This window comes from Emys orbicularis, chromosome 8 (genome assembly GCF_028017835.1).
Source record: "Emys orbicularis isolate rEmyOrb1 chromosome 8, rEmyOrb1.hap1, whole genome shotgun sequence".
Taxonomy (NCBI): Eukaryota; Metazoa; Chordata; order Testudines; family Emydidae; genus Emys; species Emys orbicularis.
In genome coordinates, this window is record NC_088690.1 from 57,070,824 (window position 1) to 57,087,041 (window position 16,218).

Consider the following 16,218-nt stretch of genomic DNA (forward strand, 5'->3'; position numbering starts at 1 on the left):
CCACACCCACACTTCTCTTCTTTTCTCTTTTCTCTCTCTCTCTCTCTTCCCCCCCCTCCCCCCCCCCAACACTCCCTACCGCTCCAGCCCACCTGTCTCTGGACCAGTGAGAGAGTCCCTCATTGTTGGCCACGAGTGTGCACTGGTGCTGTGGGTTACATTGCACCCCCACTCTTATCCAGAGTTTGGGGGTGGGACTCTAGCTCACTGCTGATGTTTTGCCTCTTTAAAAGGTCTGTATTCAGGCCAGCAGGAGCCTTAGAAAGCTGGGTCTCCCAGAGGCAGGAGCACTTCAGGGGTAAAGGAGGCTTATGGTGTAATTCCCTTTTTTGCAAAGTGTAGAGAAGGGAGTTTCAAACTCTGAGGCCTGGGAAAAGGTGCCAACTTGGAAGAAAAGACTTTGTGCTGAGGCTTTGCTGGCCTACAGAACTGAGGCAAGATCGGGTAGCTGTGATTCCTCCTGTTTGCCCCATTGAATTGTGGGGCACCTAATTGAGTGGGTAGAAGACCAATCTCACAGGCTGATGCACCAGCAAAGGGAGTTGTAACTGGGCTGTCAAGATGAAGAGGTAAGAGTGAGGGGATGTGCAGGAAACATAAGTTTTTCTTGGCCCCATCTGGCCCCACATTCCTCTCTCTGCTTTCAGAGATTACCAGTTCCCCACTATCCTAAATGTATCATTGACACACACAGGTAGCAGCTAAGCCAACGGTTCTCAAACTGTGGGTCACAACCCCATTTTAATGGCGTTGTCCGGGCCAGCATTAAACTCGCTGGGGCCCAGGGCTGAAGCCAAAGCCTGAGGGCTTCCGCCTAGCATGGCAGGGCTCAGGTTCTGCCCCCACCCGGGGCAGTGAAGCAGCAGGGCTTGGGCTCGGGCTCCAGCCTGGGCTGAGTCATCTAAGATTTGTTGTTAGAAGTGGGTGGTAGTGCAATTAAGTTTGAGAACTGCTGATTAAGCCTTTCAGTGCCAGATGGGGGATTTAAAAAAAAACAACCCCCCAAAAACCTGCCTTGCAGTGCAACCCAGAGATAACTGCTAGCCTTTGTTGCTTTTCAAAACCAGCAATCATCTACCCTTGACCTGGCAGCTTCTTCAAAGCAAGCCCGGCACCTCTTTCAATATTTATTCATTATAAAGTAAATTGGGTGCATAGGAATCAAAAACCTGCTTCTGGGAATGTCATCAGCCTGATACAGAAATCAAAGGGATAAAAATCTGCTGCAAGATATGCAAGGTCAGTGCCTGCTGCACCTGTTTAAGTCACTGAGAGCAACTGGTGACCTTCCACCTCCCTGGATTAGTTAATCAAATGCACAGGGCAGCCACCCCTGTGACTGCAGTGTCTCTGATGGCATGGAATTTACATCATGACTAGCTGAATAATCTAAAGGCTGGTCAATAGAAAAATGGGTGCTGCTTCCTCCCATTATTTTATTAGTTTAATTTTCCAAAATCCATCTGCTACCATTATATTGGGCTTGATTTTTCAGGTCCCCTGTCCCTGTGGCCTTAGCTCTGCCCTTCTAGGGATGCCTGCTTTCCATCACCCCATTTAACCCCTCTTCTGCATGCAATGCTGTACTAAACTACCCTCTCCCAATTCCAAACTACACCACCAAACATCCACGGTGGTGAAGGGATAATGTGGTAAAGGGGTGTGTGCAGAAGAGTGAAAGGGGGCAGAGTTAAGGTTGCAGTCACTGTATGGTCTAAAATGTGTGGTAGTTGTGGAACTGGTAAGGAGTGTGTGCCTGTAGGTAGATGGTATGCTTATGTGGGTTTGTTATATCTATAGCAGCCCTAAATGCTTCCTGGCTAAGTGGTTTGGGGTTTTTTTGGGGTGTGTGTGTGTGTGTATTAAGAATTGCATCTGCAGTTACATTGGTGAGGATTGCAAATTTATAAGAACTATCAATCCTCATGCTTCAGGATGTAACTTAATGTAATCAGTTGGGTCAGGAAGAAAGTTCTCACTTCTCTCCACTATGGTATTGAACAGGCAGGTGCATTATGGATGTGTTCTGCCTTCTTCTGAAGCATCTGGGATTGGTCACCAGCTGAGACATGACACTGAGCTAGGTGGGCCATTTTCCCCCCTAGTGTGGTATCTCCATTTAAAAAATATATTTTTATTAAAAGTGACTTTAGTGCTGGTGAAAGATACAATACCAGAGATTGTCCTTATTTCTTTGTATTAGTGAGGCTCCAGCCAGGATTGGGGCCCCGTTGTGCTAGGTGCTGTACAAACAGAATAAATGGACAAGCCCTGCCCTACAGAGTTTACAGTCTAAATAGTCCTGGAGCCTGAAGTTCTCTACTTAACCAGTGAATAGTTACAGCATGAGCAGTAGCTGTGTAAGCTGCCCTCCCAATGAGCCTTAACTATGGCTACTAGTAAAGAAAAGAATTTTCTTTTCATGCTGTTTTGGTCCTTGGCTTCTCTGCTAAGACTAGCAAGCAGGCTGCTGAGTAGTGCCGAAGGAAGGGATGACTTCTGAGAGATGGCCATTTGTGTATTTAAAAAACTGGAGGGAGTCCACCAGTTCATAGGGCACCAAACCAGCATTAGAAGGTAACAAAGGCCCCAGTACTTCATGCAGAGACTTAATCCTGCCCAGGGTCCTGCTATAGTCAATGGGACTTGGCCCAGGTGCTGATGGATTCAGCTTTAGGATCTGGGCCTACCTTTGTACACTTCCACTCTGGGCTAGATTTGAATTCTTGCGATTTCATTGTGAATCTTGAGATTGGGGGGGGGGCTTCATAAAGCCCCCAATTTCTGGAGTTATGTTATTACTTACAAAACTCAGTTTTCATTGCAAAAACAGTAAGTTTCTAACTTGACTGCAGAGAAAAGCTTGGAAACGTGAATAATGAAGTCTCCAACACTGGAAGACACAAACAAAGCACCCAGCATTTATTATCTTTAAACTCTTGTGATTTTTAGGCCAATCTCATGATGTTTTGGGGCCTGACTTGTAATTTTTTTGAACGCTTGGGATTGTCAATACTGGAATTGCTGTCCTAGACACTAATGGCTCCGTGTACCAGCTATTACCAGTCCTTTCCAGTCTCATCCCCACCCTGGCAGTGCCTCTGTTCCTAAAATATTTTAAGATGTCCAAAGTAACAGCTTGAGTAAGGGTAAGGGGATAGAACAGGGGTGGGCAAACTTTTTGGCCTGAGGGCCACATCTGGGTATGGAAACTGTATGGGGGGGCCATGAATGCTCACAAAACTGAGGATTGGGGGGGTGCGGGCTCTGGGGTGGGGTTGGGGGAGCAGGAGGGTGCTCTGGACTGGGACCAAGGGGTTCAGAGGGCAGGAGGGGGATCAGGGCTGGGGGAGGGGTGGGGCATGGGAGGGGACTGGGGGGCAGGCTCTGGACAGCACTTCAAGCAGCTCCCAGAAACAACGGCATGTCCCCCCTCCAGCTCCTACGTGGAGGTGAGGCCAGGTGGCTCTGCGCACTGCCCTCTCCGCAGGCGCTGCCCCTGCAGCTCCCATGGGGGGCTGCAGGGGTGGTGCTTGGGGTGGGGGCAGTGTGCTGAGCCCCCTGGCTGCCCCTAGGCATAAGAGCCAGAGGGGGGATGAGCCACTGCTTCCGGGAGCCGTACAGAGCGGGGCAAGACCTGACCCTGCTCCCTGTCTGGAGCGCCAGAGCGGGGCAAGTCCCAGACCCCACTTCCCGGCGAGAGCTCGGGGGCTGAATTAAAATGTCTGGAGGGCTGGCTGTGGCCCCCGGGCTGTAGTTTGCCCACCTCTGGGATAGAGGCATGAGATAAAGACAAACATTCCCCCAAAGATTACAAATGGGTAGGAAGAAAGAATAAAAATGTGCATGCTATTCCCACCCCCTAAATGCTACATTGTCTTTCAAAGGCTTTACATAAACATAACCTAGGGAGCTATGCTGATATATACCCCTTCAGAGGGGGACATGTTGGTTATCCTCATCTTCTCAGTTCTTGGACAGGCTTTCTCTCTAAAATTAAACACTGACTAGAATGAGGGTCAGTGGGGCACACAAGAGGGAATGAGTGATCTGTGCACCCACAAAAATAAACTGCAACTGGAGGAGGGGAACACAAGCATGTAAACAAGTGAAATGGAGCTGGCTAAGGAAATGTGTAATTCCCCCTGAGATCTCACTAGAGGCACTGTCCTTACACCTGCTGAGCCAGGCCTTTCTCTCTCTTCCCTGTAAACAATTCCTGAATAAGAGAAGAGTGGCTGGGAGGTGGAATGAATACTGAGCAGAGTGTGCAGAATGCAGCATAGCACAGGGCTATTTTCACTGAACGTGTCTGTTCCAATGTGAAACAACAGGCATTGAATAACCGTGAGAGTCTTGGAAACAGAGATTGGGGAGAATCTCTTCTGGAATTTCCCCAGGGGGAAGAAATCAACTAACAAATACCAGGTGATGCATGAAGAGGCTTTTAATACCCTGGAATCTTCCGATCACTCTAATTAAACACCAGGACTCTTGAAATCTAGAAAACAATGAGATTTAAAATAGATTGAAGTGGGGGAGGGTTATTTGCATCAATAAACTGAGCTTATTTGCAACTTACTACTTGTCTATTTCAGAGAAGCTTTAGCCATCCAAGCTAGTATTTTCCTGATGCACCCTCACTGCAGACCTGAGAAAAACAGACTTGAATATAACCCGGGTCCAATGCACCTTTAATTACAAACACCCCTCATTTGCTGGGTTGATCTTTCTGCTGCAGTCTCCCGAGTCCAGTTCTACAGCAGGAATGCTGGCTCAGGCGTGGACTGACATGATCTCTTCCCAACATCTGATACTTAATCTATTTTTTTCAAATGACCGAATCTGACCTGCCCTCTATTCTAGTACAATGTGCCAGTTTATCTGTCTATGGTTTGAGTCAGGAGTAAAACAGGTCACTCAGCATCAGCTTCTGAAAAGTGGATGTGAACAGCAACAATGCATGCGCAGGATGAGGAGTGAAATGGAGCTGTTAGAAAGGAGTAGGAAACAAACATCAAAGGAGAACTGAGGCAATGCAGTCATAGCCTCACTACCTCTCTTTCATGTCTGATAGCAGGTACCTGCTTAACCCATAAGAGCAGGGTGGGGATCTTTCTGTAATGACTGCACTGCATAAGAGCTTTGATTGGCTATGGCTGGCAGCTGGCTATTGTAGTGCTATAGCTAAGCAGTACAAGCTTGTGCTTTTAGTGCTGAAAGGCCTGGGTTCAAATCCTGGTATCAAGCCAGCTGGTTACAGGTATGCTGGATTTAATGCATCCCTTTGGTTTTTGTATCTAACATTTAAACCTGGGCTTTCTAGGCTCCAGGAAATTGCATGTTGGAGGAGAGGTCAGGTCTGGGGCCATGTCCCTTGACTCTTCCTCCAAAATGCTAAAGAAACATGTGTACCTATTTCTCACTCAGGTGATGGGGAGAGTATATAGACATCAGCCTTGGGACTAACTCTGGGGAAGTAACATGCTTTTATTGCCCTCTCTGAGCTGACGTGCAAAATAATTGGCTCTCCGTATAAATGCTGCCATCCCTTTTCCAAGGAGGAATTCAGGCTGTTAAGGGGTACACACTACCCGTGAATTGACACAGCTCCATAGACTTCAGTGACACTATCCCACTTTGTACCCACTGAGGATCTGGTCCCCTCTGACTACAGCTAGCGTTAGGGATGTGCAGTGCCATCCTACCTGCCACCACCTTGCTGATGGTGCCCCCTGGATGCCCAAAGAGCTGGGAGCAGTGGCAATCAGATTTCCTCTTTGAAATAGGTAGAAGCTGAGAAAAGTGAGAGCAGTGTTTGTGCTGGAGAGCTCATTTTGGGGTGGGGGGGAGGAGGGGGGAGGGGAGAATCTTGGTGAAGTTCGGGTCTCTGAGCCTTTGTACTTGCAGGGTTTGGATTTCTAAGGGGCTAAGAAATTCATTTACCTCTCCCCCCACATTCTGAGATTATGCTAAGGCAGGGGTGGGCAAACTACAGTCCAGGGGCCACATCCAGCCCTTCAGACATTTTAATCTGGCCCTCCAGCTCCTGCTGGGGAACGGGGTCTGGGGCTTGCCCCGCTCCACACGTGCCGTGGCTCTGCACGGCTCCCAGAAGCAGCGGCATGTCCCTGCTCCAGCTCTTATGCGTAGGGGCAGCCAGAGGGCTCCGCACGTTGCCTCCGCCCCAAGTGCTGCCCCCGCAGCTCCCACTGGCTGGGAACTGGCCACCTGGATGCATCTCCACGTAGGAGCCAGAGGGGGGACATGCCGCTGCTTCTGGGAGCTGCTTGAGGTAAGCGCCACCCAGAGCCTGCACCCCTGACCACCTCATGTGTCCCAGCCCTGATCCCCCTCCCACCTCCAGAACCCCTCGGGCCTAGCCCAGAGCACCCTCCTGCACCCCAACCCCTCAGCCCAAGCTTGCACCCCCAGCTGAAGCCCCCACACCCCAACCTGCTGCCCCAGCCCGAAGCCCCCTCCTGCACCCTGAACTCCTCATTTCTAGCTGCCCCCCAGAGCCCGCACCCCCAGATGAAGCCCTCACTCCCTCCTGCACCCCAACCCCCAATTTTATGAGCATTCATGGCCCACCGTACAATTTCCATACCCAGATGTGGCCCTTGGGCCAAAAAGTTTGCCCACCCCTGTTCTAAGGCAATTCAGGGAGCAGCCCCAGTGCCTCTTGTGACGGGGAGGGGAGGCAAATTGAATGCAAATGGTGCACTGCTGTGATAGCTGCAGTGGCCGCTGAATCCTGATTCTTATGAATGTGCTGGAAAGTGAGGAGGACAGAGCAGAAGTGGGAGAAGAGACCATTCACAGGATGGAAAAATACTGGCCAGCCCTTCTAGCAGGCCATACCGACCGCTGTGCGCTTCCCTGCCATCCCCAGTCCTAGGATGTCAGCCGCCCTGAACTCCATTCCCCCTCCTCCCTGCGGAGCCAGGATCTGAAATTAAAATTAATGTGGTCAAAGCTCTGTTGTTTTTGTATAGCCGGGGGGGGGAAGCTGGGTACTAGGCTAGCGCTCCCCACCGCTGCCCAGTAAACCTTTGGGTGTCCTAGTCAGACAGCTTTCCCCTCTGCCCTGTTTAGCGAGCGCGGCTTGTTTTTGTGCATGCAGTTATATAAAGAAAGGGCAGCTGTTAACATTACCACTTTGGATAGCAGGGAGAGTTGATCCTGTCCCCACTTTCCAAGAACCGTTAGAGGGGGAAAAACAACCCCCTCCCCCTGCTTTCTAAACCCGGCTTGGCCTTTCCCTCCCCAGAAGCACCTAGTGCCTGGGGAGAGTTCTTGCTTGCCAGAAAAGAGCGGCACAGGGAGTGTAAGCAGACAGCCGGAGATCTGCAATGCTGGGAATCCAGTGGGAGAAGGGGGAGGCAAACTTCACCCTAAACAGAGTTTTACTGTTACCGGAATTACAATGCAAACCCAGAGCCGCACCTTCCTCGGGCGGCAGCGCCAGCAGAGTCCCAGAGCCGCTGTCTCTGGGGTGCTTCCTTTGTTTTGAAACGGGGCACAGTGAGAACCGGCCCACAGCGCTCTCGGGATGGACTCGCAGGGCTCCGGCAGAGGCTGCTGTGGGAGCAGGCTCCGGCAGAGGGGGCCAGGGCATGCACAAAGGAGCCAGTGTGCGGCTTCAGGAGCAGGCAATTCATTCTCCGCCTGCTGCTGCACTGAGCTTGTTTTCCTCTCCCTGCTGGAGAAGGCGGGGTCCCCCGGCCCAGCAGGAGCTCGCTCTTGTTTTCCGCTTTCCCCGCTCCCCCCTGCCAGCCCAGCCCAGCTCTGCTCTCCTCTCTCCCTCCCGCCCCCTTCGCCCTGTCTTCGCTGGCCCAATGGCTGGGATCCACGGGCCGCCCATCAGCTGATCGTGTCGTGCTCACGTCTTGAGGAAGCCAATCGGACAGCCCGGGGGCCGGCACGGGCAGCCGATAAATGGGCGAGCAGGGAGCTGGCTTCTCCAGAGCCTAGCATGGGAGCATCTCGGGGAAAGTGAGTACTCGCCCATCAGTCCACCCAGCCTGCCTCTCCTCTGCATCTCCTCTCCCTGCTCAGTAGCCAAGGTAACTGCTTCTGTTCCCACGGGGCGGGGGTGATGGCAAATCTCTGCCCGTTCTCTCCCATGCATTGGGTAGCTTTGCGGGGGGACGTGTACTGGGAATGTGTCGCCCCGCGTATGGGATTGGGAGGGCGGGGGTGCTCCAGGCTGCTTTGATGCTGTTCACAGGCAGTGGGGTGGGCTAGGAGGACGCTTTGCTTAATGTGGCGTTGTTGGGTTTTGCTGCTTTCCCTTAGAGGATGGCCCTGCCCCTGCTCCTCTTAAATCAATGCACCCTGCGTCTGGCAGGCTATTTGTACAGCGCCAGAGAAATCCCGCAGGGCTGGGTCTCACAGGGGGCTCGGGTCTGCAAGGCTGTATTAAAAGGTGACTTTGCGGATGGAACTTGTCTTTTCCTGAAATGCCTCTCCGTGTGTTTCCCTATTTCATTGTCTTGCTTCCAGTCAGTCTCCGATTCCTCGAGCAGGGAGATTCCTGCCTTGACGACAAAGGGACGGCTGGGTGTGTGGTACCTTTATTCCTGATGGTGTCTGGGGCGGGTACGCCGGCATAGCTCCCCTTTCGCTGCTGTGTTTGGCTGCTTTATGTCTCCGAAGCAGCCACTCCAGGGGGCAGCTCCGATTTAGCTCTGTAAAGGGGAGGGGAAACTAGGTCGCTCAAGATCTTCTAAGGGGCTTCTCTTTGCTGGAGCTTTCTGGGACAGAAGATCTCCTCACCGTTGCTCTGCACAAGGCTCCTTAGCAGTTTCCTTAAAAAACCGGGAGTGCAGGCTCCTAAGGAAGGAGAACAGGGGAGGAGGGATTTGCGTGAAGAGAGAAACAGCCATAGATCAAATTTCTTCGCTGACCATAAAGAGAAGCCGTGGGGGGCAGCAGTGGGTCCTTCAGTTGGAAGCTTTTACAGGCCCAAACCTGGACTGCCACCCTAGAGGCATGAAATCAAATGGGCAATAAATGCAGTGACAGCAAGGGGGATGCAGAGAGGGAAGGGGAATCCAGGGAGGTTTGTATCATGGGGGGTGGTCTGCCTTCTGGCCAGTTGTAGGGGCGAAGCAGGCTGGTTCTGAGACCCCAGCTGTTTCCAGGCTCGAGTCACCGCAGTGCTGCTTTTATTGCCAAGAAATAAATAAAGGCAGGGAAGGGGCTGAACAAAATCTTGTCTGTGCCGGTCAGAGGGGTGGCTGCTTCTGAGAGTACCAGAGAGGGCTCGACTCGGGGGCCTGCTGGGAAGGCTGGGATAGGGTTGGCAAGGGCCAGCAGGGCTCCATGACGCCCGGCACAGCTGCTGGTGTGACAGAGGCAAATCTGCATTCCTCATATGGGACAAGGGAGTACAGTGTCTTCAGCCAAAGCAGCTACTTCTCAGAGTCAGGGGCTTTTGCCCCAAGTATGCAGAGCCAGGGGGATGTAAAAGATCCCCAGTGACCTCCAGTTGCATCCTCTGAATCTGCTACAGCTCTCCCTGTATGTGAGCAGGGCTCCTCTGCCTCCAGATGCTCCATGGCTGAGAGGCCTCTTGAGTCTCTGCTGTTCAAAGGTTACTTACTTTGCCTTGGGCTGTAGTTAGGGGCCCCTCTCATCTTACTTAGATAACAGTATTGTATATCTTCAGATCACATGGCCTGGAAATGGAGCTGTCTCTGGCAAATGGTCCTTACTGGAATGGGGAAGGACCACAGAAGGCCCTGTCTAAGCCAAAGTGGGCAAAAACGCTGCTCCAGGGCAATGTATGTTCTGAAATTGCATTTTGTGAGTGAAGAGTTCACAGTGGAGTCAAGGAGCCCTTCTGAGGGGCTGCTGATCTCTTAATGATCATAATAGCTAGAGAGGGAAAAGACCAAGTCCATCAGCTGCCAGGGCAGGACCCAACCCCTCAGTAGATGAGATCTCGGATATCCTGAGACCACAGGAAATCTTTGAAACCAAATGATTGTTGTAGCTGGTCCCAAACCATGTTATTGAATTGCCGTATTGATACACTGTCTGTTTCCTATAGTGTAATCTACTGTATTCAGATTCACAACTGGTGTAATCAGCTATGACGCTGTCTGGGATATTCCAGCATAACTGTCTAGGGGACACTCAGTGCACACATCTCTTCTGTTGCTGAGCTGTGAAGATCTCCCACTTGGTCATTCTCTTGTATAAGGGTGTGAGAACCCATTCGGAACACAGAAATATTCATGGTTGGCTTTTCCCTCCCCTCCTGGCAGGACCCCAGTAACACACCCCACAGCCATGGCCACCTCAGCGAGTTCCCACCTGAGCAAAGCTATAAAGCAGATGTACATGAAGCTGCCTCAGGGTGAAAAGGTGCAAGCTATGTACATCTGGATTGATGGGACTGGGGAGCACCTGCGCTGTAAAACCCGGACGCTGGACCAAGAGCCCAAGAGCATTGAAGGTAAGAGGGCAGGTGTATGGGTGAATGCTGGGACTACAAGCAGTTGCACCCAGTGGGTTTGCAGCAATATAGGGTTTGGCTTGGGTTCAAGCATCTGACCACAGAGCTGTAAAACGCTGCTGTGCTGTTGGAAGACAAAGCTCCTTCTCTTTGAGTTGGGAGTGGGGGTGTCTCTCCCACATGGGGGAAATCTGGACCAGAGACAGTCAGTGCATTCCCGCCCTTGAGTTCTTTGTATCGAGTGCGTGATGTGGGATAGCTCCCACCTCGCTCCTGGTGTGTGTTTGGGAAAGTGGACAGGCTGAGCGAGATGCACTTCATAATCTCCTGATGTGGAAGGAGATCTGGAAGACCACTCTTCTCCTTGTGGGGCAGAGGTGTAAGTAGAGCCGGGAATCGGTGACGTGTCCCCATCTGCGCTAAAGGGGTGTCTGTCTGCAGGGTATTCCCAGCCTGCTGGCTCTTTACCTGTAAAGCTCTTCTGGCCCTGGGGAGATGGCAGGAAGGAAACGATGGGAAGATAGTATATCCAGTGTAATTAAGAGCTTGTGTGTCTCAGAACAAACAGCCCCAACTGACATGATAATAGCATTCGGATTTCTTCACTTGTTGCCATGGCACTGGCCAGGACAGTTATAAAACCAAAGTACTGTGCATGAGCAATCAGAATTATCTCCCTTCCTCACCGAGGAAGTGGCTGGCACAGCTTGTTTGGCACCCATAGCACATGGAAGAGGATAACAATGGGGGCAGAGTTAATTTCTTCACAGCTGCTTCACATGTGCTCGCACTGCAAAAGCAGTATTCAGTGGGGGGCCTAAGCCATGCTCAACTGGAGGGGCATAGGTAGTGTAAAGGGGATGTTCTCTCCCCACAATCACTGGACTATCCAATTGATGATATTCCCCCTTCAGGCAGCTCTAGGCCTTGTGCAGTCTCCCAAGGTTCCCTTCACCAGGTCTGTGCAGTTGCATCAATGTGGAGGAGCGTGTTTCAGGGCCGTCCAGCAGTCTGGAGACAACTGAGGACACCGGACTCCCTCTCTCATTCCTTTTGACTTATAGCATCTCCCTGATTCCTTTTGTTTTGGCTAGGGAAACCCATCGGGGTCTTCATCTTACCATAGCGTGTTGGCTACAAGATAGGAAGTGTTCGTCAAGGACGTCTGCAGTGCAGTTAGCTGAATCGGACTTCGCTGATGTCCCAGCTTTTTGTTTTTCCACAGGGTAGCAAAGAGCAATTCCCTCACCCCATCTTTCAATGGGAGCAAAATCAACAAAGTACAGTGTGTGCCAGTGTTCTTTAACAAGCAATCTTTTTTGCACAATGGTCGTGCTGAATCAGCCGGTGAACTCATCTTGGTGGTTATGGAAAGCTGCTAACCTAAAGGGGTGAATTTTTCTCTCTTGCTCTAGATCTACCTGAGTGGAACTTTGACGGCTCTAGCACCTTCCAGTCTGAGGGTTCAAACAGTGACATGTACCTTCTCCCTGCTGCCATGTTCCGGGACCCTTTCCGCAAGGACCCCAACAAGCTGGTTCTTTGTGAGGTCTTCAAGTACAACCGCAAGTCAGCAGGTATGGTGCAGTGCCTCCCCCGAGAGTGGCTGCAGTAGTTCTGGGAGGGGTGAGAAGGCTTGCTCCCTCTTGGAGTAGAGGAGGGTGCGTGGAGGGGTAACTGTCAGAACAGTAGTTAATGGAAGACTTTACCAAACACCATTAATGCATTAACACTGTACAAGACATACAGATATTCCTGCCCTGAAGAGCTTGGCTATAAAGAAAACAAGATACAGTAGGCAACACCAAAGGACAAACTAGCTTAGATGTTTATCTATTCTGGTCTAGCCTCTCTTGTCACTGGCAACACGGAGATGGAAGAGTATGACATAGGTCAGTGCTTGGGAATATTGAAGGACTCGTAAAGAGGAACTCCAATGCTGGGAGGGATGTGGGGACTGGGAAATCATTCTATGGGGCAGCATGGAAGGGAGTGGGGAAAGAAGTGAATTGCGTGGTATCACTGATTGGTGGGAATAATGTGAACCTGAAGGAACAAAACCTCTGACATGTGAGATGTAGGCCTGGTCATGGACGAGTAGCTTCTGTGCACATGATTGCCAGCATATGGTTCAAGAGACTAAGAACATTATGGAACAGTACAAGGAAGTCCATAAGATGGCATCAACAACCAATAGGAGCACCCACTATTTAAGGCCAGCAGCCCTACCTACCACTTAGATCGTATATTGGCTAATGATGATGGTCACAGGGCAGTCTCTTTGGGTTTGAATTTCTGGGCTTCCCTAGAGGTCTGGGTGGGGAAATGAGTCCCCCAGACAGCCTGTATGGTAGTGGCTTTGTCCAGAATACATTGGCAAGTCATAGCTTCCATGGTGGGATAAGAATCTGAGCTGTTCCACCAGAGCAGCTCACCGGACTCCTTTTTTTTACCAGTAGCTAGAAGCTACTCGTCCATGACCAGGCTACATCTCACATGTCAGAGGTTTTTGTTTGTGGCTAAAACATTGGTGAGCTAATAAGTTTTGTGCTTTTCTTCCATTCTAGAGTCAAACCTCCGGCATACCTGTAAACGGATTATGGATATGGTGTCCAACCAGATCCCCTGGTTTGGGATGGAGCAGGAATACACTCTTCTTGGGACAGATGGACATCCATTTGGCTGGCCTTCCAATGGCTTCCCTGGGCCCCAGGGTAAGCTTCCAGGAGTTAATATCTGAAGTAGGAATAAGAGATCTCATGAATACTTAACCCCAAATCATAATGTTATCAATCACTAATTAATGGGATTAATTGGAAATGTTTAAAGTGAGATGAAAGATTCAAGGAGTTGCTAAAACTGGATCACCAAAAGCTATGCTGACAATGACCAAAACTAAACAATGAAAGTAATTTTTAGTGGCTGTATGGTAATCTTATGACATATAGACCAGACACATATCCAGTGTTAGTTCCATTAGTCTGCAATTCATTTAAATATGACCAGTTGGGCAGGGTTTTCAGAAGTAGGAGCCCAAGTCCCACTGACTCTGACTGGAGTCACGCTCTGGAGGTACTTTGTTCTACTGTTACCCCAAATGAAAGCAGTATAGAGACTTTCCTGCGACCTGTGCCTTCTGAGAACCCTTTCCTAACTACTCTGTGCTCTTCACTGCACTCAATCACAAGCTATTTGAAGACTATGTTCACCTTTCTTGTGCTCTGTGCTACTGCAGGTCCATATTACTGCGGCGTAGGAGCAGACAAGGCCTATGGCAGAGACATTGTGGAAGCGCATTATCGTGCATGTCTCTATGCTGGTGTTAAAATTGGAGGAACAAATGCAGAAGTGATGCCTGCACAGGTAACTACTTTGGCTTCACCTGCCATTGCAGTCAGCTGGCACCAGCCAATGATGCAATGCAGAAGCTCATGCTGCTAAACTCTGCCGCTGCAGTCAGTATGTACCCTGGGGCTTTGCAAATGTTGAGAGTGCGGGAGGGTGCAGAGGGGGTGAACAGCATCTTGCAGCAAATGGTTCTTCACCAGACTAAGCCAATGGTTGGGTTTTTTTTTTTTTTTTTCTTTTCTTTTCTGTCTGCTCTCTGTAGTGGGAATTCCAGGTGGGCCCGTGCGAAGGGATTGAGATGGGGGATCACCTCTGGATTGCACGCTTCATCCTACATCGGGTGTGTGAAGACTTTGGGGTAATCGTGTCCTTCGATCCCAAACCCATCTCTGGGAATTGGAATGGAGCCGGTTGCCACACCAACTTCAGCACCAAGTCCATGAGGGAGGAAGGAGGCCTCAAGTAAGTTTCTCTGCAACTGGGCTAGTTGCATCAGTCTGGCAAACTCAGCTAGGGAAAGTGGACTTTACCAACAGCAGCAAGACTTCTACAGAGCTGAGACTGCACCTGAGGCACTAGTTGGCTTGCCAGGGGAATAGTGACATGTCTTGCTCCATGCAAGAGATTTTTGGCTTGAATACCCCCCAGAGATTCTAGATTTTTTTTTTTTTTTTAATTACCTGGAACTGAACTCCCTTCCCACTGTAGCTGTTGCACCCAGAGGTTGTCTGCACTGAAGACTGAGGAAATTCCCCCCAGTAGTGGTCTAACACTGGTACAGTTCCACCAACACTAGCAATGGTGGAAGTGCTAATAGACAAGGGGCAGCTGTTCTTACCACTGTCTAACACTGGATTACCCACCTCTGAAAAAAGGCCTGTACTCCGTCTATAGTAGGAGTTTATCTCGTGCTAGACCAAAGGAGGGAGAATTTCTGCCTCACTGTAAACAAGGCCAAATATTGAAAGTAGATTCAGATTGGACTATTCTTAGACCATTGGCTTACAGATTTCACTGTACTTGAGAGTCTGGGACTTTGTTTTTCAGGGACTAGATTGTACTTTTCAAGTACAATGGAATTCTGTTAAGGATCCACTTGGGCATTTCTCTGCCCACTCCTCCCCCGTAACTTCAATGAGTGCATTCAGATTATCACTACACTTGCAGAACTCATAAGCTTCCGAAATAATAAAACGTGTCGAAGCACAACCTGTGTCTTCCCAAGGATAAATTTACCAGGCATATTTAGTGGCAATGCAACTCAGTCAAATTATTGGTTCTAACTGGTACCCCCACAAGCTGTAATGTTCTTTACTTCCAGTCAGTGAGAGTCTTACCTGCCTTTGGGATCCCCCCAAAAATTCTGAGAGCCTCACTGGTCAGAATAGGCAAGGAGGGGAAAACACCCAGCCCCACATGCAGGGGAACTAGCTGTAGGAAAGTAGGATTTGAACCATGTAACCAAGTGATACAGTGGATTCAGTTTCCCAAAGAAACTCACTATCCATGAGAGGAAGGGTCCCATGGCTGGTACTAGCTGGAATGGGAATGCTTGCAGATAAGGGACTGAAACATGGGATTTGTGTGCTTGGGTGGGGTGTGGGAGAAAGCCAAGTGGGTGAGTTCCTGCCAGCATTATCCATGGCCAAGTGAACAGCAGCACAGCCAGTGTTCTTGCCAAAGGCTCACAACCTCCCGCCTTCTGTCTCCAGGCATATAGAAGAGGCCATTGAGAAGCTCAGCAAACGGCACCAGTACCATATCCGCGCTTACGACCCAAAAGGGGGGCTGGACAACGCCAGGCGCCTGACAGGCTTCCACGAGACATCCAGCATCCACGAATTCTCTGCTGGCGTGGCCAACCGTGGGGCCAGTATCCGTATCCCCAGAAATGTGGGCCAAGAAAAGCAGGGCTACTTCGAGGACCGCCGGCCCTCTGCCAACTGCGACCCTTATGCTGTGACGGAGGCACTAATCCGTACATGTCTTCTCAGCGAAACCGGGGATGAGCCCTTTGAGTACAAGAACTAAGTGGACTGCCCCCCGACAGACACCGCCTACCCCCAAATGTCCCTTCTAGATGTAATTTTGAGGGCACAAGTTACCACTTTGTTTGTGTCCCAGTAACTCTTGTTGTGTTGGGGGGAGGGAGCATTTAGTTCTTGTTGATGTCTCATTGTTGATGCTTGAGAGGAGGAGTGTGCGTTAGAGAAGAATTTTAACCACTGTTTTGTCTAATTCATCTGTATGTCTGATAGGACCCAGTGGCTTCCATGGACACAGGGTGATAGGCTGAAGGAAGGTGGATGGACAAGAGGCTGTAGTGGGTTTTGCCCAAGAGAGTCTAACTCCCATGATAACGACATACATAACTCAGCTCTCCATAGACCAATTGTCCTCGG

General features: G+C 50.3%; 1 protein-coding gene across 1 annotated transcript; it reads left to right on the plus strand.

The window, feature by feature from the left end:
• The first annotated feature begins 6,267 nt into the window (after window positions 1-6,267).
• On the plus strand, window positions 6,268-15,847 carry GLUL (glutamate-ammonia ligase). Its single transcript, XM_065409514.1, has 7 exons — window positions 6,268-6,295; window positions 10,301-10,468; window positions 11,884-12,045; window positions 13,036-13,182; window positions 13,704-13,831; window positions 14,079-14,278; window positions 15,529-15,847. The coding sequence occupies exons 2-7, from the start codon at window positions 10,303-10,305 to the stop codon at window positions 15,845-15,847; spliced, it is 1,122 nt and encodes a 373-aa protein (XP_065265586.1). The 5' UTR covers window positions 6,268-6,295; window positions 10,301-10,302.
• The last annotated feature ends 371 nt before the right edge of the window (window positions 15,848-16,218 follow it).